At 38.7% G+C, this 27,049-nt stretch overlaps 1 protein-coding gene across 1 annotated transcript in view; it reads right to left on the minus strand.

The window, feature by feature from the left end:
* Window positions 1-496: 496 nt before the first annotated feature.
* The window catches only part of LOC126203689 (fatty acid synthase-like), a 469,334-nt gene continuing 442,781 nt past the window's right edge, over window positions 497-27,049 (minus strand). The window contains exons 36-37 of the mRNA XM_049938059.1: window positions 18,616-18,858; window positions 497-935 (exon numbers count right to left, since the gene is read on the minus strand). Coding sequence (XP_049794016.1) covers window positions 819-935; window positions 18,616-18,858 — 360 coding nt within the window. The 3' untranslated portion in view covers window positions 497-818. The remainder of the gene's footprint in view (window positions 936-18,615; window positions 18,859-27,049) is intronic.

A 27,049-nucleotide genomic window follows, 5' to 3' on the forward strand; every position in this document is an offset into this window, starting at 1 on the left:
AATGAATGGAACAGCAGGGAAAGACCCAGGCAGAAACATATTGAACTGCTGATGGACAATATAGGACAGAAGGATAGATTCATTACAGACAGATAACAAAGAAAAGTGACTAGCCCTAATGCAAACAAACTCACAGCTTGAATGGAAGAAGACACATTCTGATCTTAGCAGCTGTTAAAAGGCAGTTACGATGTGAATTATCACATATAACTAAGTTAAGGAATACAATTTGTGTATATTTATATCTTATCCCATTGGTGGTGCACTTGTTAATGTGATGTCACAAACATGATAAAATTAATGCCATGTGTGGATGAGTGCCTACGGTTCTCGAAAAATAATTACAGATCACTTTTCACATTTGTTGGCAACACTATACAGTACAGTTTCATTTTGATATCTTACCATGAATGGTTTATCTCAGAGTGGTTCAATGGAAAAATAAAACAAACCTGTTATTACTGTTTCAGAATTGTATTTTAAACTAATGGCATGAGTTTACAATATACAATAGTGATTTAATATTCTATAATTTAAGAGCCATCCCTTTACAGAGAAATGGCTAATCAAAAGGTTGTTTTGACATGATCATGATATGTGATAATGGGTGACTGATCTAAAACAGTCTTTTAGTTTTCTGGTGTGCATTAGGTAAGGTACAATCTGTTTAATATAAATAATAATGAAGGCACACCAGTCATTGGTAACATGCCTTTACTCAAAGCAAATACATATCTCATTAACATCATTATGACTGCAATTGTTGAAGCTGTCAAATGATTGTACACATACTAAATAAACTGATGACTGTATTAGTATCAATGTTTATTTGACTTCTCTAGCTCATTGTTGATTATATTTGCAGTTTCAGCCTCTTCTACAATAGAGAAATGTGTTCCAGTAATAGTGTGGATTCCAACAATATTTTTGCATATCTGAAATGTAAAAGAGAAACATAAGCTAGCTTTTAATCTATATCTTGGGAAGGCTGCTAAGGATACAGCATCTATTTGTCACCATAAAAGAGAAACATTGAAATGAAGAAAAAATGAAACTAATGGTCACTTAATGTTTTAAAACTATTTTGCTTAAGGTAAGTGAGTGTTTCAAACAGTGGTCAAATATATACATCTCTATCCTTATTCTGCATGAAAGTGTGTTTCAGACAAAGCTCTTACAGAATAAAAGTCCATCACAATATATTGTTTCAAACATCTTCCAGTCAACCACTTAAATCTCACCAAAGTTCCCGTGAGGAGAGTATAGGGAGTCAATATTACTCCAGCAGTCTTACTACACAAATATAAAATTTTATGTACAGGTGCCAAATAGTAGACATTGAGAGGAAAAAAAGAAAAGAAAAAAGATGAGAAGAAGAATGAAACGTGATATAGGAAATCCATTTTATAAAAGAACAAAGGAAGATTATGGGTCAGGGTCTTGCTGGTAACCCTGCCATAAGAAATGAAATGGCTAAGGCTTGGAAGAAAATTCTCCTTAGCTGAGTGGTTAGTGTGTCCTGACTGCCATGCAAAGGGCCAGGGTTAGATTCCTGGCTGCATCGGAGATTTTCCCTGTGCGGGGTTTGCTTGTTATGTTGTTGTCCTGATCATCATTTCATCATCAACACCCCAGTCATCCAATGTGGTGTCAACTAAAAAAGACTTGTAACTTGGCGGTCAAACTTCCCCAGGCTGGGAAACCCAATGACCAATGCCAGATGATCATTTCATTCCATTCCCTTATCAAACGAGCTGTCTTGGCATCTGCTTTAAGCAGTGTGGAGAAAACACAGATAACCTAAATGTGGATGGTCAGATGGGAATTGCTCTTCCTGAATGCAAGTACAGTGCCTTACCGAAAGGCCAACTTGCTCTTTCTGTCTTCTTTTAATTTCAAAAAAGTTACAAAATGTGGTTGTGTGAGAGTACGTGTAAAAGACGGGATGATTCAGCCAAGCTATTCACCTTAAATATTTCTGGAACCATTTAAGATTTGTAATACTGTTTTCAATTAGATGAATTATGGGAGAGTAAAGTCTCTTTTCATAGCTATATTAACCCTCAAGTGAGCACGATTATGTATAAAGCATGCCACAGACAAATAAAATTGTTTTTCACAGTTCCGTTGTTGCTTCACCATTGTGAGACCATACCTATTCCTTCATTACTGTTTCAGCAAACACAGTCATAAATTATGTTGTTACACGTCCAAGCAAGCAGCAGTAATATAATATATCAAGCAAGCTAGGTCAGAAAAAATTTACAATCCATCCAAGAAAATGACCCAAATTATGAGCTAGCAGCACAATCCCACAATGAGACAGTTGTCCATGAGATAACAAGCTGTCAAATATGCAATTGGATGGGATCTGATCCAGCTGCACTGTTTAATGCTTCGAGTGTGTAATTGCTGTGGACTAACATCTGTCCATGGCAACAGAGTTGTGTAATGAAAATTTATTTCTTTGTTGTTTAATTAAACAGCACTTAAATGCGTATTATGTATGTTTATTTTATTGTTATTTAATCAGACTAAGATTAAACAATGATTTTCCTCTTACTTTTTTTACCCCTGGTATCATAAAGACACCTATTCTTTACACATGTACAAAGTATGCCATGTGGCACATATGTTACGAAAGTCAGCATGCCCACTCAAGGGTTAATTACAAAGATACTGGTATCAATTCCATTTTCTCAAATGGAACTATGGTTTTTTCCACTGTTAGTATCATCGACAGATTCTTCAAAATCCAATTAGTAGTTTCAGAGTAATTACTGTATTTAGAACTTAGGATTTATCTGTTTTGAATGTGAAATTGATTGCTGTTTTATACAAATGTCCATGGTTATATACTCAAATAAGGAAGTATGGCACTTTGGATAAGGAGGAAACAGAATGTTCCACCACCCAAATAATGTTATTAAAAAGGTACAGAAGAACAAAGCTTTCATTCTATGTGGTACAAGTGTGTCAAATACTGGTCAGTTTGAAAAAATAAATATCTTTCACAAATCAAGCGACAATAGATATGCAACTTCTCTACCGAGAATACAGAAGGAAGGTGAAGAGAACAGCTGAGTTATATGCACAAAGGTATCCTGACCAATGGCCTGTGCAAGCTTCTTCATCTCTGAGTAGCTACAGCAACCTACATCCTTCTGAATCTGCTTAGTGTATTCATCTCTTGGTCTTCCTCTACACTTTTTACACTCCACACTTCCCTCCAGTACTAAATTGCTGATCCCTTGATGCCTCAGAATGTGTCATATCAACCAATTCCTCCTCCTAGTCAAGTTATGCCACGAATTCCTCTTGTCTCCAGTTCTATTCAGTACCTCCTCATGAGTTACATGATCTACCCATGTACTCTTCAGCATTCTTCTGTAGCCCCACATTTCAAATCTTCTATTCTCTTCTTGCCTAAAAAATTTATTGACCATGTTTCACTTCCATACAACGCTACATTCCATACAAATACTTTCAGAAAGGACTTCCTGACACTTAAATCTATACTCGATGTTAACAAATTTCTCTTCTTCAGAAATGCTTTCCTTGCCATTGCCAGTCTACATTTTATATAATCTCTACTTCGACCATCATCATCTATTTTGCTTCCCAAATAGCAAAATTCATCTACTACTTTAAGAGTCTCATTTCCTAATCTAATTCCTTCAGCATCAACTGATTTAATTCAACTACATTCCATTATCCTCATTTTACTCTTGTTGATGTTCATCTTACATCCTCCTTTCAAGACACTGTCCATTCTGTTCAACTGCTCTTCCAAGTCCTTTGCTGTCTCTGACAGTGTTTCAATGTCATCAGCAAACCTCAAAGATCTTATTTCTTCTCCATGGATTTTAATTCCTACTCCTAATTTTTCTTTCGTTTCCTTTATTGCTTGCTCAATATACAGATTGAATAGCATTAGGGATAGTCTACAATCCTGTCTCTATCCCTTCTCAATGACTGCTTCCTTTTCCTGCCCCTCGACTCTTATAACTGCCATCTGGTTTCTGTACAAATTGTAAATACCCTTTCAATCCCTGTATTTTACCCCTGCCACCTTCAGAATTTGAAAGAGAGTATTCCAATCAAGATTGTCAAAAGCTTTCTCTAAGTCTACAAATGCTAGAAATGCAGATTTGCCTTTCCTTAATCTATTTTCTAAGATAAGTCATAGGGTCAGTATTGCCTCGTGTGTTCCAACATTTCTACAGAATCCAACCTGATCTTCCCCAAGATCAGCTTCTACCAGTTTTTCCACTCATCTGTAAAGAATTTGTGTTAGTATTTTGCAGCCATGACTTATTAAACTGATAGTTTGGTAATTTTCACACCTGTCAACACCTGCTTTCTTTGGGATTGGAATTATTATATTTTTCTTGAAGTCTGAGAATATTTCACCTGTCTCATACATATTGCTCACCAGATGGAAGAGTTTTGTCATGGCTGGCTCTCCTGAGGCTATCAGTAGTTCTAATGGAATGTTGTCTACTTCCTGTCGATCTCATTTTTGAGACATTTGTATTCCTTTTCGCCTGCTTCATTTACTTCATTTGTTTTTATTTTCTCCTTTCATCAATTAAATACAATATCTCCTCTGTTCCAGGATGATGTCCACCAAGTATGACATTTCAGTGGATGTGCGAAAAATTTTTATTGGAAGGGGACTGAAATACTAAACAGAGGATATAGAGCAAACCTGCAACAAGCAGAGTGAACAAAATAGATGTTCTGGCAGCTATTGCTCATTATCTACAAGTTAGCTCCACAGAAATAGTGAGTGCCTCTGATACAAGTCAGTCCAGTGTTGTCCACATTTTGAGCACAAACAGCATCCACTTGTATCATGTGTCACTTCACCAGAAGATTAACCGATGGAACAGCAAAACACACACGGAATTCTGTCACTCGGTTTTGATGTGATATCAGGACAACAAACTCTTTCCTAAAAGAATTCTCTCTACTGGTGATGCTATATTTATGAACTTCACAGAATAAACCTTAACAGATAAAATATCATTTCCTACCAAAGTGCCACCATCTCTCCCAGAGAAAATGCAACTTAAAATATGTAGAGGTGTGTGGTAACAGTGTGATGAGTGCCTGGCTTACTAGTAACTTGGGGCTAGGAAATAACTCATCAGATGGGATGTGAAGGCAATGTCAGCTGGCCTCCATGTTTATCTGATTTGATGCCACTGCACTATTTTTTCTTTGGTATAACTCAAAGGCAAAATCTATGCATAAATTGCAGTGACCCAACAGAATTTAAAACATCACATTGTTACAGCATATGGAATGATATTGAAGAAATCTCTTCAGTCTATCCAGAAATCACTGTGCCAGTAACTAACAATAAGTATTACAGTAGGTAGTGGGTATTTCAACAGTTGATGATATAAACAGAATTTTATAGATGTGTTTATAACTACATTCTTTTGTGATTTATGTTTTGCACTGAAGTAATTTTGCATTCTAAATCTATACCTTGAAATTAAACTCATGAGTCATAATTATTATTTAACAGTTTCTCTTCCTCAATGCCTTGTGTTGCAAATCCATTAAGTTTCTGACACGTCCCTTTGTCTTAAAGGCATTGTGTGAAACAAGAGAATAGAACTGTCACTGTAGTTTACTGGCGAATCATCCTTATAAGCTATGCCATTTGCTTTCCAGTTGGTGTACTGGTCCAGTCACATGAAGCCAAGTGTGATTATTCTTTACTGTAAATTAAAACTTCTCTTCATTATTCTGCTATTGGCAGATGACTCTCTTAGCTGCATCAAACTTGAGCACCTCATCAGTCTGACACAGCAGTTCTGTATGACACAAACAGTTTTATTAACTATGTTTCACTTTCATGTAAGGCTACACTCCAAACAAATAATATCTAAAAAGTCTTCCTAACTCTTAGATTGATATTAGGTGTTAGAATACTTTTCAATGCTTTTCTTGCCTTCATAAGTTATTTTTCAACCAAAATTTGAGGACATGCTGAAAAGTAATGTCTCTCAATTTTTAATGTGTAAATGCTGAAAGTTTTTTAAAAATAAAACAAACATTCTACATCTTTATTATTCATGTCTACATATTTGCAGCCCTCTGCCACTATAGGATTTTGAATTCAGCGTGTAATATGGCAGTGTGTAACATAACTATGTCAGTGCGTGAGAAACAGTGAGCTCTAATTGAGTTTTGAATTCAAAGAGTTTGTCCACCCACAGAGATTCTCTCCTTCAGCATGAGAATGTCAGACCACACATGAGCATTGCAACAATCCAAACCCTGTAACTCCAAAGATCCAGAGAAATACTGAGGAGAATAACTATAATGGCACACCTTTCTCACTGGAAGAATTAGAAACTGCTATGTGCTCATGCTCAACAAAGAACAATAAAGCTGCTGGATTAGATGACTTGAGTATGGAACAAATAAAAATGTTTGGACCAGCAACCAAGAAGTGGATCCTAGATATGAAGAACACCTGTGTCTCAAGATTGCAAATACCAAAGATCTGGAGGAAAACCAAAGTTGTGGCCCTACTGAAACCTGGGAAACAGCCAACAGATATAAAAAATTTCTGACCGATATCACTCCTATGCCATCTATATAAGGTTTTAGAGAGGATGATCCTGAATCAACTCTCGGACCAAGTTGACCAAACACTGATCAGAGAACAATCGGATTTCCGCTCTGAGAGGTATTGTTGTGGACAGATCTTGAACTTGACACAACACATAGAAGATGGATATGAACATGTGCAGATCACCAGTGTCCCTTTTGCTGATCTTACTGCTGCATATGACACCATCAATCACAGGAAACTTTTAACAAAGATTTATGCCACCACAAAAGACTTCCACCTAACAGTTTATGAGATGTCTACTACAAAACAGACATTTCTTTGTTACTCTACAAAACAAGAGGAGCCGATGGAGGACACAGAGAAATTGTATCCCCCAAGGAAGTGTGCTAGACCCGCTATTGTATAATAGTTACACTAATGACCAGCCAGTTAGTCCTATCACAAGATCGTTCATTTATGCAGATGACACAGCACTTGCTGTACATGGTTGAACTTTTGAGGAGGTGGAAGGAAAACTCACAACAGGTCTTAAGGCACTATCTTACTATTATGATAGCATCTGCCTGAAGCCAATCCCCTCAAAAACACTAGTGTGTGCATTCAACTTACAGAACGGAGAGGTTCAGAGGAACCTGAGAATAACCTGGAGAGATCAACTGCTAACCCATTGTGACACCCCAAAATACTTTCGAGTGATTTTGGACCATTCCCTCACCTTCAAAGAACACTGCACAGATACAAAAATGAAAATCTGTACTAGGAATAACATTATTAGGAAACTGACCAGCAACAACTGGGGAGTACATCCACATGTCCTCCGTACATCTGCCCTTTCTTTATGCTTCTCCACTGCTGAGTATGCAGCACCTGTTTGGCAGAACTCCAGCCATGATAAACAGATACATATTGCACTTAATGAAACAAGATGAACTGTAACCGGCTGCTTGTGGGCAACCCCTGTTAACAAAATCTACTACCTCATGGACGAAGCACCTCCAGACATCCAAAGGAGAAAGGCTGCTGAAATAGAAAGAAACAAGCATGAGATGGACCAAAGACACCCCCTGTTAGGAGGAGAACATCAACCACAAAGACTCAAATTGAGGAAAAGTTTCCTCTGGACTATGCAACCAATTCCGACAACACCTGCAAACCATCAGATACAACTCTGGCATAGCTTATCATCAGAGAAATACTGGGACTACCCAAAATAAGAACTTGCTGCAGATCATCAGGTCATCATCTCCCACACTAGATCACCTCCCACATGAGATGTGGAAAATCTTCAATAGACTGAGAGCTGGAGTATCTTGGTGTAAGTGAACATGAAGAAATGGGGATAATTCTCAGGGGATGAACTGTGTGAGTGTGGTGAACCTCAAGACCACCTGCACCTAATCAACTGCACGAAACTATCAGAACCTGTTTCCACAGATGATCTGGTTGTTACCAATGATAAGGGAGTCTATACAATGGAATTCTGGGCAGCACATGGAATATAAATATGCACATATACTTTGTAATCATTGTATATATATATGTTCTGATCTGAACGTGTATAAATAAACAAAAAACAATCCAATGCCTCTGGCTTGCTGTCATCAATCATCTTCCACACAGTCCTGATATGGTTCATCTAATTTTGATCTGTTTCAAAAATTGAACAAACACCTTTGAGGACTTCTCTTTGATAGTGATGAAGTGGTGCAAGCAGATGTGAGGTTTTGGCTCCATCAAGAAAGTGAAACATTCTGCAATGAGAGTAGTCTCTAGTTGGGAGAAATGTGTTCACAACTAGGGTGAATATGTTGAGAAATAAATATGAAGACATAAAGAATAAATATGTAGACTGTTTAAACCACTTGTATCATTTAAAAAGCTTTAACCATTTTCACATAAAAAATTGAGAGGCAGTACTTTTCAACAAGCCCTCGTAACGAAACTGGTCTACTGCTTTTAGTGTCTCATTTCATAATGTAATCCCTCGTTATCACGTGATTCACTTTAACTTCATTCCATTACTCATATCCTTTGCTGATGTTCATATTATAATATTTTTTCAAGATACTATCAGTTCCATCCAATTACTCATTTTTTAGCTTTACTAATTGCTCAGTGGGAAAAAAGAGGTGTGTGTGTGTGTGTGTGTGTGTGTGTGAGAGAGAGAGAGAGAGAGAGAGAGAGAGAGAGAGAGAGAGAGAGAGGCACCGGTGAGGGGTGGGGGATTGGGGGAGGAGGAGATCGGCTCCTTCTGAATTACTGCTCACTAACATGGCCTTCAACTTTTGCAGTATAAATGACATAGTGTAAGAAGCAAAGCTGCTCAATAGGTTATTTTTAATTGTACCATCAATTTCAGTCAGAGATCATTTTTCAGTAAAGCTTTTGTTAATAACATGTGTCACATGTATATCATAAAACAGCTGTCAAAGGTATATTACGTTATATTTTGACATGTGATTGAAACTGGTCATACAGTTAAAAATAAGTTATTCACCAGCTTCATGTGTTACAATACGTCATTCCTATGACTTATCGAAGCTGTGTAACACAACCAACAAAAGCTGTCTTAAGCTGCAGTCTGGTTTCTGTACGAGCTGTAAACAGCTTTTTACTGCCTCTATTTTATCCTTGATAACTTGGGGTGATTACAAAGAATGTAAACCAGTAAATATGCTAACAATCTTTCTTCAATGTATTTTCTAAGACAACTGGAAGGGTCAGTATTGGCTTGCAAGCTTTTACATTCTTCTGGAATCCAATCTGGTCTCTCCCTGGCTGGTGTCTACCAGTGTATCCACTACTCTGCAAACTATTTTTTGTTTGTAATTTGCAATCATGACTTGTTAAATTGGTGGTTTGATAATATATGGACCTGCCATCTTTTTTATCAGGATTATTGGATGACTGATCAGGGGGAGGGGACCAAATAGTGGAAACATCGGTCCCATCAGATTAGGGAAGGATGGGCAAGAAATTTGCTGTGCCTTTTCAAAGGAACCATCCCAGCATTTGCCTGAAGCAATGTAGGGGAATCATGGAAAACCTAAATCAGGATGGCTGGACAAATGTTTGAACTGTCGTCCTCCCAAATGTGAGTCCAGTGTGTTAAGCACTGCACCACCTTGCTCGGTCAGGATTATTACATTCTTCTAGAAGTCTGAGAGTATTTCAACTGCCTCATATAGCCAGTGCTCAGATGGAACAGTTTTGTCATGGTTCACTCTTCCATGGATATTAATAATTCTAATTAATAATTCTAATGTGATCTACACCTGGTGCCTTGTTTCGACTTATGTCTTTTTGTGCTCTGTCAAATTTTTCTCTTCATGTTTCTTGCTTTGTATAGCCTTTCTATATATTCATTTCATTTTTCAGCATTTTCTTCTTTCTACTTCACTGTGCTCTCAAAATCCATACAATTGTTTCTTTTTTCTCCAAAGATTCTTTCCATTTTTCTACATCTGTCATCTACATTGTCCATAAACATCCTTACTTCTACAACTCTGCATTTCTCCTTTAGTCTTTCCTGTTCTTCCATTTTGAACTTCTTGTCAGTCCCAGGTTTTAGATACATGTATCCCATTTTGCCTGTTACATTTATTGCCTTTTTATATTTTCTGTTCAGTCACATTTAATATGACTTTTGTACTAAGCCTTGTCTTCGGCTTTCAAAGCTACCCATTTATATTCTGTTCTATTCCCTTCTCTTTCGAGTCAATTTTGTCAAAAACTCCCTTTGAAACTTTCAACAACCTTTGTTTCTTTCAGTTTATCAACTTCTCATTACCTTAACTTCCAAACATCTCATTACCTTAATTTCCTACCTTTCAGCAATTTTTTTAGCTTTAATCTAAAATTCACAATCAATAAATTATGGTTAGAGTCCATGTCTATCTCTGGAAATGTTTTCCAGTTTAAGTTCTGGTGTCTAAATCTCTATCTTAGCATTATATAATCTGTCTGAATCTCGCCAGTGTCTCCAGGTCTTTACCACATATACATCCTTCTTTCTTGTTAGCAATGACTGAATTAGCAATGACTGAATTGTGCTAAGTGCAAAATATATAGCTTGACTTTTCATTACAATATATATTCTCCTACTATTCTGCCTAATAAATTCAATCTCTAAATAATGTTCTATATAATTCTTCATCTAAGAAAACTTAAATACAGTTGTGTTGCTCTTTAATAAATGTGAGAAACTTAATGTTTTATATTGTTGATGTTCGCTGTATTATATGTACATACAATGTAATCCTATGGGATAAAATAATAATCAAACAAAAATTTAGTAACCCTTGTGAACATGAAAATGGAAGAAACAGACATACTGATATGCGTAACATTGCACACATCTGGAAAGCACACCTCTGACAGGGAAGCTGCCGATATCACAGACTGATCATAAGAAATTCCATAACAACCCAATATGAGGACACCTCACAGCTAGCTCACTCTCAGTTTCCCATTCGGTACCTACTATCATCTTACACTGCCTTTATGAAGTGAACTATGACAACCAGGACTGTATTGGACTTGTGTGTGGATAGTGACTGCCATACTTTTTGATTTACTGTCTGACTAGAGAGATGGGCTTGTTATTTATACTCCATGAGCCAGTATAGTGTTTCTGTATAGTGCTCAAATTTGGTGTGTGGTAGTGACTGCCGTACTTTTTCGTTTACTGTCTGACTAGAGAGATGGGCTTGTTATTTATACTCCATGAGCTGGTATAGCATTTCTGTATAAAGCTCAAATTTGATGAGTCTGTGGTTTGCACCACTGTAAGATTTATTTGGAACTGTGTGTAATATTATAATGGTGCAATGACGTAGTGATACTTGGGCACAATTCACAATTGTACTTACATTAGTTTCAATAAGGAAATACTATTGTTTTGTTTTGTGAACTAATGGAAAATTTAATCTGTTGTCACAATATGCTAATTTTGGATGATTTTCTTTTGAGCTTTGGCAACAATACCTAAATTAGTACCAGGAATAAAAGCACTTTACTGGTTCTACACTGCAGCAGTCACAGGCATTGCAAGCTGTACCAGCATGTTAGTAATTTAATGGGGATCAGGAAGACTGGGAAGTATATCAAAAATACAACACATTTTCAGGCAATTAACACCAAAAAGATGGATCGTCAGCAGGCCTTTTTCCTTTCTATGAATCCACTGTTATATTATTTGGTTCAAACATTAGCTCCACATCCATTCTCTCATTAGCTCCACATCAATTCTCTCTGTGCTACCATTGTCCAATATATCCTCTTTATTATGCGACCATTTTTCCTTCAAAATGCATTGGTAGCAGAAAGGCCATAATTCTTGAACACCTTAGGTCAGATACCGTAAGTTATGCATATTTGATTTCAGATTTGCAGTAGTTGAGTAGAAGATGTGTGTATGTGGTCAACAATATGTGGAAAGTTTCATACATGATGTAGTTATTTGCTTAGCCACAGATTGTTCATGAATCTGAAGTATTGCAAGCTGTGCAACAAATTTTTCAGCAGACTTTGCCATTTCACATATGGTCCAGAGGAGTACAATGGGTTTCTGTAATAGATTCAAAAGTGGTAAACAAGATTCATTCAATGGCAGCTGAGCAGCCTCCATCTCCACAAATGTGGACATTGTTCATGGTGATATACTTTGTTTCCAAGATATCCATACTTTTTTCCATGCATCTCAGATGGGAATGTCCACATTAAGAGGATGGGTATTATAAGTGTTTATGTAGATGTTGTACTGCAGCATGGTGGCACTGGGCATCAGCTCCAGCCAATTCAAACATTTCAGGAGATGATCAAATGCTGCCAACAACAAAATATTGTTACATGCTGTGAAGGTGTGAGGCATTCCAGTGACTCTTCTGTTTGATACCAGTGCCTCAGATTCAACCATTAGCCAGTCTGCATATTTTAGTGTGGATGCTGCCTTACTCAGTCAAGTGCAACATGTCATGAAGTGGAATTATTAGGTCATGTGCAGCTGACAATTCACTTATAATGATGTGTCTTGTACATCATAATTTTTGGTTGCAGTGGGTCTGTTGGTCGAGAACATTTTTTGTCTAAATTTGCATTCTGCCTTTGGATTTTCATGGGCTCATCAGTACACTGTGAAGCCATTGATACACTTTGCATGCAATTTGCACCCTATTTTAACTTTGGTGAAGCCAACAGCAAGTTTTCAACACTACAAATCTTGCCTGATTCTTTTGGCTGTTGAGGGTGAGCCCCACTGTGAATGCTTTTCTCAAACATGGGATGAGTTTGTTGATGTTCATAAGTAGTTGGAAACTGCTCTGGCCACTGACAAACGATTGGCAGCTGTTGTGAATTGGTGTGTTGGATCAGTTCCCAGAGTTTTGTACCTGTGATACTTGTACCAGAGATACCTTAAGTACTGCCCTATCCTGTGGATCTTGTCTCCTCTGCAGAAAGCACAGAACTTGTCGTTACTCACCAACTTGACTGCAAGTGGCATATCAATGGTAGATCTAGGCATCCTGTACAGGCTGGACAGAGACCAGGAAGGATTCAGGGTGTAATGCTGAGCCCCTAACCAACAAGTTTGAGGTGGTGCCTTTCACTGAAACTGAGACAGCGGGACTCACTTCACCTGTTTTGGGGAAACCTATTTTGACTAGTGTCTAGAGGAGGCAAAAGCAAAAGTGTAGGGGGGTCTATTAATTGTCAGCAGTTCAAATATATGGTTAATGATGGTATCCCTTAGGGAAATGCCAGCAAGAAATAGGAAAGGACAACACCAGGAACACTCAGTGTTTATGCTGGGGGCCTCATTCAACATGAATGAAGCTACTCCAGTAGCCACTGAGAGAACAGGGTGCAATCAACCATGGATTGTGGAAACATGTTTGTTGTCTGGGCCCTGAGGTCATATTTGGGGTATTCCAGCGAGTGGCAGAGAAGGTTGAGAAGACCAGCCTTGTGCATGGAGTTTCAATGAAGCTCACAATTTGCACCACTCTTCCCAGAACTGATAGTGGCCCTTTGGTTCTGAGATGAATTGAAGGACTGAACCAGAGGCTTTGATGGTTCTGTGACAATATAGGTTGCGACTTCCTGGACTTGGGCCATAGGATTGAGAACTGTACCCCCCCCCCTCCCCCCAAATGGTTCAGGTGTGCAGTACAAATCAGAGGCTGCTACTCAGGTAGCTGATTATGTGTGGAGTGCACATAAGAGTTCCTTGGATGAGGTGACTCTCCATTCAATCCAGACAACAACTGCTGTAGAAGCACGGAAGCATCAGTGAAGATATAAAGAAATGTCTCCCACCGGTGGGAGTATTAAAATCCTAATAGTTAACTGCCAAAGCATTTGCAGCAAAGTGCTAGAGTTCTGAGTGCTCATGAAAAGCAGTGAAGCCCACGTAATTCTAAGTACAAAAAGCTGGTTGAAACTTGAAATTGATAGTAGTGAGATTTTTGGGAAAAATTTAAGTGTATATTGAAAGGATTGACTAATGGGAAATGGAAGTGGTGTATTTGTCACAAGAGACAAGAAACTCAAATCCACTGAATTAGAAATTGAGGCTGCATGTGAGACTATTTGGGCAAGACTCAGTATCAGGGGTGAGTATAAAATGGTAATTGGACCCTTCCATTACTGACCAGATTCAACTTCTGATTTCACTGAAAACTTCAGAGAAACACTCAGTTCGCGTGTATGTATGTTCCCCAACCATACTGTTATCATCAGTGGTGACTTTAATTATCCAACTATCAATCCGGAAAATTACAGTTTTTTTTAGAGGTAGGTGTGATAAGACATGGATTGAGACATTACTAAATGCCTTCTCTAAAAACTACCTAGAACAGATAGTTAGGAACCCCACTCATGATGGAAATATATTGGATCTAATGGCAACAAATAGCTCAAAATGGCTCTGAGCACTATGGGACTCCAACAAATAGCCCTGACCTCTTTGGGGATGTCTAAACTGCAACAGGTATCAGTGACCATGACACAGTTGTGTCAACAATGATTACCAATGTACAAAGGACAACTAAAACAAGCTGAAAGTTATGCGTGTTCAGTAAAATAGGTAAAAAAATCAGTAGTGCCATTCTCAATGAGGAACTTGGAACTTTCAGCACAAGGGAGGAGCATGTAGAGGAACTGTGGCTCAAGTAAAAAAAATAGTTGACCATGCACTGGATAGATATGTAGCCAGTAGAAAAATTCATAATGTTAGACAACCTCTACGGCATCAGTTACTGTAAAGAAACTTACAAAAAAACCAGAGATAACTACATAATAGGTGTAAAATGAAGCATAGGCCTATAGAGAGACACTGAATGAAACACATCTGGCCATCAAGAGAGCAATGAGTGATGTCTTCAGTAACTACCACAGCAGAATATTGTCAAATTATCTTTCACAAAACCCAAAGAAATTCTGGTTATACATAAAGTCTGTTAGTGGCACCAAAGTTAGTGTCCAGTCCCTAGTGAATGAGAAACAGCTGAAATTGTCCAAATCGAACAAAGCTCCAGGGCCCAACAGAATGTCTGTCAGATTCTGTACTGGTTTTGTGTCTGAATTAGTACCTCTTCTAACTGTAATCTATTATAGATCCCTTAAACAAAAAAACATGCTAGGTTTTGGAAAAAACACAGGTCACATCTGTCTGAAAGAGGGGTGGTAGAAGTGAACCACAAAACTAGTGTCCAATATCCTTGACAAAGATTTATTGTAGAATCTTAGAACATAATCTGAGCTCAAACATAATGAGGTATCTTGAACAGAATGTCCTCAATGCCAATGAGTACGGATTCTGAAAACATCGAGCATGTGAAACCCAACTTGCACTTTTCTTACATGACATACTGAAAACTCTTGACCAAGGCAGTCAGGTAGATGCAGTATTTCTTGATTTCCATAAAGCATTTGACTCAGTACTACACTTATGCTTATTGTCAAAAATATGATCATATGGGGTATCAAGAGAAATTTGTGAGTGTATTGAGGACTTTTTGGTAGGGAAGACATAGTACGCTATCTTGGATGGAGAATCATCGTTAATTGTATAAGGTGTGCCACAGGGAAGTTGTTGGGACCCTTGCTATTTATGTTCTACATTAATAACCATGCATACACTAATAACAGTAACCTCAGACTTTTTGCAGGTGATGCAGTTACCTATAATGAAGTACTATGTGACAGAAACTGCATATTCAGTCAGATCTTGATAAGATTTTAAAGCGATGCAAATATTGCTTTAAATGTTCAGAAAATTAAAATTTTGCTCTTCATAAAGTGAAAAAAAGTAGTATTCTATGACTGATAATGTTTCACTGTTGGAATTGGCCAACTCATACAAATACCTGGGTGTAACACTCTGTAGCGATATGAAATGGAATGATCACATAGGCTAAGTCATGGATGAAGCAGGTGGTAGATTTCAGTTTATTGGTAGAATACTGAGGAAGAGCAATCATTCTATAAAGGTGATTGCTTACAAATCACTTGTGCGGCCAGTTGTAGAATATTGCTCAAGTGTTTGGAACCTGTACCAGATAGGACTAACAGGGGATATTGAATGTATACAAAGAAGGGCAGCATGAATGGCCACAGGTTTGACTGATCCATGGGAAAGTGGCACAGAGATACTGGAGAAACTGAACTGGAAGACTCTAGAAGATAGATGTAAACTATCCTGAGAAAGTTTACTAACAAAGTTCAAGAACAGGCTTTAAATAGTGACTCTAGGAATATTTTGCAATCCCCCCTCTGCTCACATACGGACTGTAAGGATAAGATTAGATTAATTCCTACACACACAGAGGCATTCATACTATCATTATTCAATATGCTCCATATGTGAATGGAATATCTGGTTCAATGGGACATATCCTCTGCCATTGTTTGTAGAGTATAGATGTAGACACAGGTGAGGTTAGGATTGAACTAGACAGACTAGAACAACATGTTTTGTCCTTTGTTTCCTACCGAGTGAGGTGGCACAATGGTTAGCACACTGTACTTGCCTTCGGGAGGATGACGGTTCAATCCCAGGCAAATGCCGGGATGGTTCCTCTGAAAGGGCACGGCTGACTTCCTTCCCCATCCTTCTCTAAGCTGATGAGACTGATGACCTCGCTGTCTGGTCTCCTCCCTCAAAACAACCCAACCCAACCCTGTTTCCTACAGATGTCGGGCTCACTGTCAGTGGTAGTTAGGAAGCATTGGGTGTCTCTATGGTTGTATGGAACCTTCAAGCAAACAATTAATACACAGTTGCACATTGATTCTAATCCATTGCATTATCGATATAAACTTTTTCCAAATGTTTTGCACTCTTCTGTACCAAATTTCGGACGACTGCCACCTGGTTCTCTCTTCCTGCAAGCTAAGGGGCACACCCATGTACATTTATCTGGTTTCACCAGCTATTTAGTAACTCCACCAAACGTACTAATGGAAGATATGGATGTATTGATATGTGTAACATCATCCAAATCCTGGCAAGCTGCCAATATAGCGGGCCGATCACATGAAATTCCTTAGTGGGCTGATGTAAGACAATCTGGTGGCTGTATTGCTCTCAGTTAATCTCTTGTTATAGAATGTTTAATAAATGTGCGTAGCCCGTAAAATGAGGGTTACAAAAAATGCTGAAATCTAAATTTTCTTCTCTTTCTAAATAATAAACTGAAGCCAAAAATTGTAGTTCACATATATAACTACAGGACATTAACTAACTGCCTATTAAATTAATATAATAGAGGGAAACATTCCACGTGGGAAAAATATATCTAAAAACAAAGATGATGTGACTTACCGAACGAGAGTGCCGGCAGTTCGATAGACACACAAACAAACACAAACATACACACAAAATTCAAGCTTTCGCAACAAACTGTTGCCTCATCAGGAAAGAGGGAAGGAGAGGGAAAGACGAAAGGATGTGGGTTTTAAGGGAGAGGGTAAGGAGTCATTCCAATCCCGGGAGCGGAAAGACTTACCTTAGGGGGAAAAAGGACGGGTATGCACTCGCACACACACACATATCCATCCACACATATACAGACACAAGCAGACATATTTAAATATGTCTGCTTGTGTCTGTATATGTGTGGATGGATATGTGTGTGTGTGCGAGTGCATACCCGTTCTTTTTCCCCCTAAGGTAAGTCTTTCCGCTCCCGGGATTGGAATGACTCCTTACCCTCTCCCTTAAAACCCACATCCTTTCGTCTTTCCCTCTCCTTCCCTCTTTCCTGATGAGGCAACAGTTTGTTGCGAAAGCTTGAATTTTGTGTGTATGTTTGTGTTTGTTTGTGTGTCTATCGAACTGCCGGCACTCTCGTTTGGTAAGTCACATCATCTTTGTTTTTAGATATGCCTATTAAATTATTCACATTAATACAGGCCTGCCACTTAGTCAAGAATACTGGTTTGCATAATGCATTTCACCATGCCTTTCAAATAAAGACTGTTTCTGCTGCTGCTTATGAATCTAGGAGTTATAATATAGATGGTAGAATCAGAACATAAGATTTCATTGTTTTTGTTGTAAATTTGCTTTCTCATTATATTATCTACACCTCTGTATTGTATGCCTCTTTTCTAAGTGACGAGTAACTGCATAAAACATGAATAAAAACTATTGTTATTATTGTTGTCGTAGTTGTTGTGTTGTTACTCTCTCTATTAAGTACTGACAAAAAAATTTTCTGCATTTAAGTTGGCACCCGACTAATGGACAGATTTTGCCAATATCTTTCAGCTTGCTGATTCATGGGAGAAGAAACTTTTTTTAAAACCTTCATTTAAGACCATGTATATGCTGTATAATAATTGATCAAAACTAAATTTTCAATAAGGCATTGGATGTAAAATGTCTCATATCTAAAAATAATATCTTGAAAGACACAGGCAGTCTGCCCCAAAATTGTTTACAAATACAGAGATCACTGAATGAGAAGGAAATATAAGCTAAAGAAATGGTAGAATGTAATAAGATAACTCACCTTTTCCAGGCCATATGCTTCACCAATATCAAGGATGGCACTTCCTGTCGACTTAATTAGGGTTACTGGAGACTGAATAGTTTTGTATGGATCACTTCCATTGACAACTTCTGACAAACGACTGGCAATTGTTGAGCAAAATGCACGTGCTTGAAGACTGTTCTGAATTTCACTATCTGGAAACAGTTTCATAGCAATCTCCACCTGTTCCAATGTTTCCAAGCCAGCAGCCTTAGCCTGTAACTGCAATATCAATCAAATATATTTTTGTGCCCATATTTTTGACATCACAAATACTTGTGTAATTTGCAGAGGCTGAATAAAACAATAAACAACGATAAACACTTTGCACAGGATGGTTCATTTCTAGAGTTTGCTTCCTGATACTAATATAAATACTGGGCAAGTTATCAGTCCCTGTTTATTCTGTGCATCATGACAACAGCCATAAATTTAGCAGGGATTCTGAATTTAATAGCTTTCTACAGTACACAATATCTATGGAAACACTGCAACAGGGAGTGTATAATCAAAACATTCATTTTCTCTAAATCAGGTGAAAGTAAGCAAGAGACTTCATTGGTGTTCTAATGATCACAGGGTCCCAACTACTGGCAAGTGGCATCAAGAAATACAATTCTACAAGTCTTCAGTGTGCTTCTAAACTGTTCCTTGCAGCATTATGTATTACAGAGGATGCATTCCAGGTAAAGAATGTAATCCAAACAGTCTTCTAGCAGCTCCTATAATAGTTTGTATGGTTATACCACTACTATCAACAAAGTAAATTCTGATGACCAATATCCATTCATCCCGGTGTCCTGGTGCCCTTTACCTAGCCAATGCAGGGTCAGGACTGGTATAGTACTTCTCCAATTGTGTGGAGGACTGACTGCACCTATATACAGGTTATTATTACTATAGTGTTGCCACTCCCAAAGGCATTTTTTAAGCAAATGGCAGCAACTCCTACCTAACACTCACTGGGGAGAAATAATGACTCATAATAAGTAATAAATATTTATTTCAGTCTTTATAAATATTCTCTAGATGCTTCTCAACTTAGTTGTCACCATTATTAACACTTTGGAGGCAAAGCCCATAAAGTGCAGACTCTGATAGCCTGCCAAACAGCCCACAACCCACGTTTTTACAGATGTGCTCTCTGGATGTTTCCCTTCTCTCATTTCCACATTTTTAAGTGGGCTGCACCGACTCAATTACATCAACTCTGTGAGGTGAAGTTTAACTAATGATACAGCTCCTCACAAGTAAATTTGCAAGTCTGAAGAAACCAATGTTGATTTTTCAGAAGATGGTGTCAGGACTGACAGAGGATGATGTGGATTATAATCAAAAACAAATGTGGGAGGTTGTAGGTGAAAAATGCTGGTAACTATATACTTGGTATATTTATCTGGATTTAAATTGAATGAGCATTCAATTCATAATTCAGAAGTAAATTTTGTGCTATAATTAAAAAAGTAGAGCATCCTCCAAACACTACAGAGATAAACAATGGAATTACTCCTCAGTATGTCATGACTAAAGGGTTTGGAAGACCAAATGCAGAGGGGAGAATTTTACACTGTATGGACTCTGAGGAAGGTTGGATGACAACTGATTACATTATTGATACTGATATCAGGTAAATGCCTAGCAACAACACACTATATGACAATGATCTGTGGACACCTTGGAAAAATCTAAGATCTCAAACTATGAAGCCATACATCAGGAGTCTGCAGGCTATCAACTGGGAACCATTCCCTCAAAAAGATCGAAGACAAGAAATAAGGGAGATGCAGACACTAAAACAATGTGTATTGTGCTCTCAGAGAGATGAAAAATTAAATGGAAATGTGCAATGCAAAGGCACAGTCTACTGCTGTAATGAATGTAATGTAGCACATTGCAAATTACCATGATGTGAAATCTGTCACACACATATTTCATAGAAATTGTATGTAAGACTTCATTATTAAATTACAAGACATGTCTGGACAATAACTACTGTTTTGGAAAAAACCTCATAAAACTTTTTTCAAACAAAAATTTATTTTGATAAGAAAGAGGATTTCTTAAGCTATTTTTCTACATAGTTGCCACCAATGTTCAGGCATCTGTCATAGAGGGAAACCAAATTTTCAACGCCCTCTTCATAGGAAAATGCACTTCTGAAAACAGCCACTGCTGAGCATCATTTTTTTGTGTTGTCATAGCTGTCAAAGCCCATCCTCCAAAATCACGCATCAAGTTCAAGAATAAGTGGTTGTAAGGAGGTGTGAGTTCAGAGCAATTCAAAACAAAAGGCATGGAATACCTAGTCAAGGCACTCTGTTGCTGGTGTCATCCAAAACCTTATTCAACAATTTGGTTGGGAGCAGTTCAGTCACCTGTCACAGAGCCCCAATCTCACACCTTCTAACATGTGTTCTTAAACCTGAAATGTGATTTTTAAGAAAGCAATGACAACATAAAAGACAGTGTTCAGCCTTGGCTGTCTTCCCTGGTGGCATCTCTCTATGAAGAGGGCATAAAAAATTCATTTCCTGCTATGACAGATGGCTGAGCAATGGTGGAAACTATGTAGAAAAATAGTTTAAGGAATGCTCTTTCTCGCAAAAACACATTTTCATTTGAAAAAAATGTTTTTATGTTTTTTTTTCCAAAATGGTGTTTACTTTCTGGGCATGCCTCATATTTCATGCAACATAATCAAATTGGTTTCTGAAAAATTAGAGAATGTACTTGTGACCAGTTTTTCCTTCTTTTAAAAACAAAGTTGTCAGTAAATTGCTTTACCTTATCTTAATACAAGAACAAAATATTACATCGCCATTAAACTAGAAAGTGGAAATTATCAATAGTGTTGTTGTGCTACATTTGTAATCTTTGAAGAGTTGAAGTTGTTTGAATATGGTAAAAACAGCCAGACCTTTTGGTATAGTTTCACTTGTCAGTAACTTGTCACCTTTCTCTTCATACAACTGGAGCAATAGTAATGGTGTGGCCAGATATCTGGTTTTGTGTTGATTTTTCAGCTGCCTCGATATGCATCTTGTACACACATTATGAAAACCAGGCCATCAGATGAAGATTTCATATAGCAGTGAATAAGACTTTTGGGGAGTTGACCAGAACATTCCAAAATTCTGAAGCTCCAGTTCTGCAAAAGTGCTTGCCCTTACTTTGCATCAGTTCTGGTGTTGCCAGGATAGAACATCCACTACAGTCTTGGTTGTGGATATTTGCTTGACCTACAGTGAAGTGCCTGACCATTATCCGACTGTATTGTCTCTCTTCATGTCAGATCCACATACATGTCGCAACTGTCAACAGATGTCTAATGAAGTTTCCATTTGAGCTTGCAAAAATCAGATATCCCATAGCTACAGAAAGTTCCCAATTGTGGAAATTAATATTAATGCTACCATTTTGCCCCAGTCTCTGAAATAACAACTATCATCGAGCGGTGCTCATGAATTAATATAACTTGCATTTTGCAGGAAAATTTAGAATCATCTAGTCATACAAAGATAATTATGAAGTTTATATAAAATTAATGCAACTAAGAACAAAATATAGCTACAAAAAGAAAGAAATTGACCAAAAGTAACACCAGTGATCATTTTCACATGATGGAAAAATATACCTATGTGCAAGTCTTGTATACAAAGTCAATTCATTTGTCTTTCTTCAAAACAAACAAATCAATAATCATTTCACTGAAATTTTATATACTTCCAAAAATGTCATTGTATATGAAGACCATTGCCAATGTCAACATAGTCTTAATCGTTATACTTGTTAAAAATGACTTCACTCTCTTCAGAGTTCCTTCCTTACAAATTGTTATGCTTCTATTGCCCATGTGATCAATAAAACAAGTAATCATTTTTCATATTTTCACAAAGGTCTCAGCATCAGAGAAAGACACAGTAGACTAAAAATTTATACATGAAAATCTTTCCATCATTTGATGTGACATTTATTTTCTCATGGTGGTTTAATTTGTCATTTTCAATTTTCTTTCTTTTCAATGTCAGTTCTGCCATAACATGTTCAGTTTCCTGTATTACTTTGTTCATATTTCATCTTTCTGTTTGGACACATTTTGGAACATTTCCAATATATACTGAAGAGCCAAAGAAATTGGTACACCAGCCTAATATTGTGTAGGGCCCCTGCAAGCACACAGAAGTGCTGCAACACGACTAATGTCTGAAGTAGTGCTGGAGGGAACTGACACCATGAATCCTGCAGGGCTGTCCATAAATCCATTAAGAGTATGAGGGGATGCAGACTTCTTCTGAACAGCATGTTGCAAGGCATCCCACATATTCTCAATAATGTTCATGTCTGGGGAATTTGGAGGCCAGCGGAAGTGTTTAAAGTCAGAAGAATGTTCCTGGAGCCACTCTGTAGCAGTTCTGGACATGTGGTGTGTTGCACTGTCCTGCTGGAATTTCCCAAGTCCGTCAGAATGCACAATGGACATGAATGGATGCAGGTAATCAGACAGGATGCTCACGTACATGTCACCTGTCAGAGTCATATCTTAACGTATCAGGAGTTTGATATAATTCCAATTGCACATGCCACACACCACTACAGTGTCGACCAGCTTGGACGGACCCTGCTGATATGTAGGGTCCATGGATTAATGAGGTTGTCTCCATACCTGCACACATCTATCCACTTGAAACAATTTGAAATGGGACTTGTCTGACCAGGCAACATGTTTCCACTCATCAACAGTCCAATGTCAGTGTTGACGGGCCCAGGCTAGGCATAAAGCTTTGTGTTGTGCAGTTGGCAATGGTACATGAGTGGGCCTTCGGCTCCGAAAGCCCATATTGGAGATGTTTTGAATGGTTCACTCCCAGACACTTGTTGATGGCCCAGCATTGAAATCTGCAGCAATTTGTGGAAGGGTTGCACTTCTGTCCCATTGAATATTTCTCTTCAGTCATAGTTGGTCCCGTTCTAGCAGGATCTTTTTCTGGGCATAGCAACGTCAGAGATTTGATGTTTTACTAGATTCCTGATATTCACGGTACACTTGTGGAATGGTTGTCTGGGAAAATCCCTTCATTGCTACCTCAGAGATGCTGTGTCCCATCACTCGTGCACTGACTATAGCACCATGTTCAAACTCACTTTAATCTTGAAAACCTGCCATTGTAACAGCAATAACTTATCTAACAACTGTGCCAGACAGTTATTGTCTTATATAGGCATTGCAGACCACAGTGCTGTATTCTGCCTGGAAATGATTTGCTATGATTATGTAAATTCAGTGAAACCACAAGAGAAGTTTCCATGCTTCACCCACAGCTGGCATCGACACTCTCACTGACTCATACAAATGAACAAGTGCAGGCAGCTTGTCATATGCCAACAGAGCAGAGCAGTTGGTATCACTGTTACAAACTATTATCCTAGCATTTTCATCACTTTAGAGTACAGTGTGAAGTCAAAGTATGAAGCTTTAGGGAATGTATAATGGAACAGGTATTCTTCCCTCATGGGGAACAAAGACCAGTAGTAATATAACACCTACTCAAACTCATTCCTGTGGGAAGACTTTGCATTCAGATTAAGATGATTATCTGGGAACTTTAAGGAAATATTATGTTTGCATGGGTTGGTTGCGAGTGATGAATGCATCCTGTATGAGATGCTCTTATATTTTATATTTGTAAAACATTTATATAATACAACATAATTATTTATTTTAGGGTATATGAAAATGTACTTACGTAAAAGATCCTAACATGTTTATTAAGAGGAATTGATTTCTTGATCTTCACAGAATCAACAGATATGTGTAGAAAAATTTGCAGTGAAAAAGAAATTCAGCTATGTGGTATGATCAAAACAGATCATGGCAGATTCAAATTGTTATCAACTTATCATGATCTTCTGAATTAAGGCATGTGAATTTCCACAGAAGCCTGATTGAATCAAAAATAAAATCAAACAATGCAAAATCCAAGATGGAATGTAACAATATTATGATAAGGAAAGTTGCTACTCACCATATGGGGGAGGTGTTGGGTCGCAGATAGGTATAACAAAAAGACTGTCAGAAATACATAAATAAAGTCTTTGGCCATTAAGGCCTTCATCAACAATAGAGGTAATAACACACATGCAAATGCAGCTCACACACACAACCACAGTCTCAGGCAACTGAAACCACACTGCGAGCAGTAGCACCAGAGCATGATGGGAGTGGCGATGGAGTAGGGGTAAGGAGCTGGCTGGGACAGGGAGGGGGAGGGATGGTATGGTGGGAGTGGTGGGCAGTGAAGTGCTGCACGTTAGATGCAGGGTAGGGGAGAGGTTGGGGGTGGGGGAGGGGAGTAGTGGAAAATGAGAGAAGTAAAAAAAACTAAGTGTGATGGTGGCATGACAGCTGTGTAGTGCTGTTATCGGAACAGGGAAGGGGCTGGATGGGTGAGGACAGTCGGAAAGACTCAGCGGAGCAGTGCCTCTGAGGAAGTCCAGCGCAGTTCTGGACGAAACGTAAGGAGCAGAAAAGTTCTTGGACCACGACCTCACATCCCGGAAAGTATATCAACAGCGGTGAGGACAGTGACTAACGAAGGTTGAGGCCAGGAGGATTACGAGAATGTAGGTTGTATTGCAGGGAGAGTTCCCACTTGGGCAATTCAGGAAAGCTGGTGTTGGTGGGAAGGATCCATATGGCACAGGCTGTGAAGCAATTATTTAGATGAAGGATGCCAAGTTTGGCAGTGTGTTCAGCGACAGGGCAGTCCACTTGCTTCTTGGCATATTTGAATACGCATGCCTATACCAGTTTGTTGGTGGCCATTCATACGGACAGACAGCTTGTTGGTTGCATGCCCACATAGAATGCAACACAGTGGTTGTAGCTTAGCTTGTAGACCACATGATTGGTTTCACAAGTAGTCATCCCTTTGATGGGATAGGTGATCTATTAGTGACTGGACTGGAGTAGGTAGTGGTATGAGGAAGTGTGGGACAGGTCTTGCATATAAGTCTATCACCGGGGTATGAGCTATGAGGTAAGGAGTTGGGAGCAGGGGTTGTGTAAGGATGGACGAGTATGCGAGTATGTTGTGTAGGTTCAATTGACAGCAGAATACCACTGTGGGAGGGATGGGAAGGATAGTGGGCAGGAAATTTCTCATTTCAGGGCACAACAAATGGCAGTTATAACCCTGGCAGAGAATGTAATTCAGTTGCTCCAGTCCCGGGTGGTACTGAGTTGTGAGGGGAATGCACCTTTCTGGCCAGACGGTGTGACTTTGGGAAGTGGAAGGAGACTGGAAAGATAAGGCATGGGAGATTTATTTTTGTACAAAGTTGGGAGGATAATTATGGTCTGAAGGCTCCAGTGAGACCCTCGGTATGTTTTGAGAGGGACTACCTGTCTCTGCAGATGCGATGACCACAGGTAGCTAGGCTGTATGGAAGGGACTTCTTGGTACAGAATGGGTGGCAACTGTTGAAGTGGAGGTATTGCTGGTGGTTAGTTGGTTTGGTATGGACAGTGGTACTGATGTAGCCATCTCTGAGGTGGAGGAAGATGGTGGCTTGTTGGGTTGAATAGGACAAGGTGAAACAAATGGGGGAGAAGTTGTTTAGGTTCTGGAGGCATGTGAATAGGGTGTCCTCACGGTCGATCCAGATCGCAAAGATGTCATCGTTAAATCTGAACCAGGTAAGGGGTTTAGGATTCTGGGCTTTTAGGAAGGATTCCTCTAGGTTGTCCATGAATAGATTGTTATAGGATGGTGCCACATGGGTATCCATAGTTGTATTCCGGATTTGTTCGTATGTAATGCATTCAAAGGAGAAGTAATTGTGGGTGAGGATATAGTTAGTAATGGTGACTAGGAAGGAGGTTGTTGGTTTGGCATTTGGGATGTTAGTGTAAAGGGAGGTGGTATCAATCATGACAAGCAGGGCACCGTGAGGTATAGGGACAGGAAATAGCTGGTAACTTTTATACAGGAGGGCAGGTTCCAGGAAATAGGTTGAAGTTGTTGGTCTACGAGAGCAGAGATTTTCTCTGTGGCAGCACAGTACTCAACCACAATGGGACATCCTTGGTGGTTATGTTTATGGACTTTGTGAAGCATGTAGAAGGTAGGAGTGTGGGGAGTGGTAGAAGTGAGTAGAGAGATGGATTCCGAGGAGAGATTCGGGGATGGGCCTAAGGACTTGTGTAGTAGCTGGAGATCCTGCTGGATTTCTGGAATGGGATCACTGTGGCAAGGTTTGTAGGTGGAAGTATCTGACAGCTGGCTGGCCAGAGTGGCTGAGCGGTTCTAGGCACTACAGTCTGGAACCACGCGAGCGCTGCGGTTGCAGGTTCGAATCCTGATTCAGGCATGGATGTGTGTGATGTCCTTAGGTTAGTTAGGTTTAAGTAGTT

Source organism: Schistocerca nitens, chromosome 9 (assembly GCF_023898315.1).
Source record: "Schistocerca nitens isolate TAMUIC-IGC-003100 chromosome 9, iqSchNite1.1, whole genome shotgun sequence".
NCBI lineage: Eukaryota > Metazoa > Arthropoda > Insecta > Orthoptera > Acrididae > Schistocerca > Schistocerca nitens.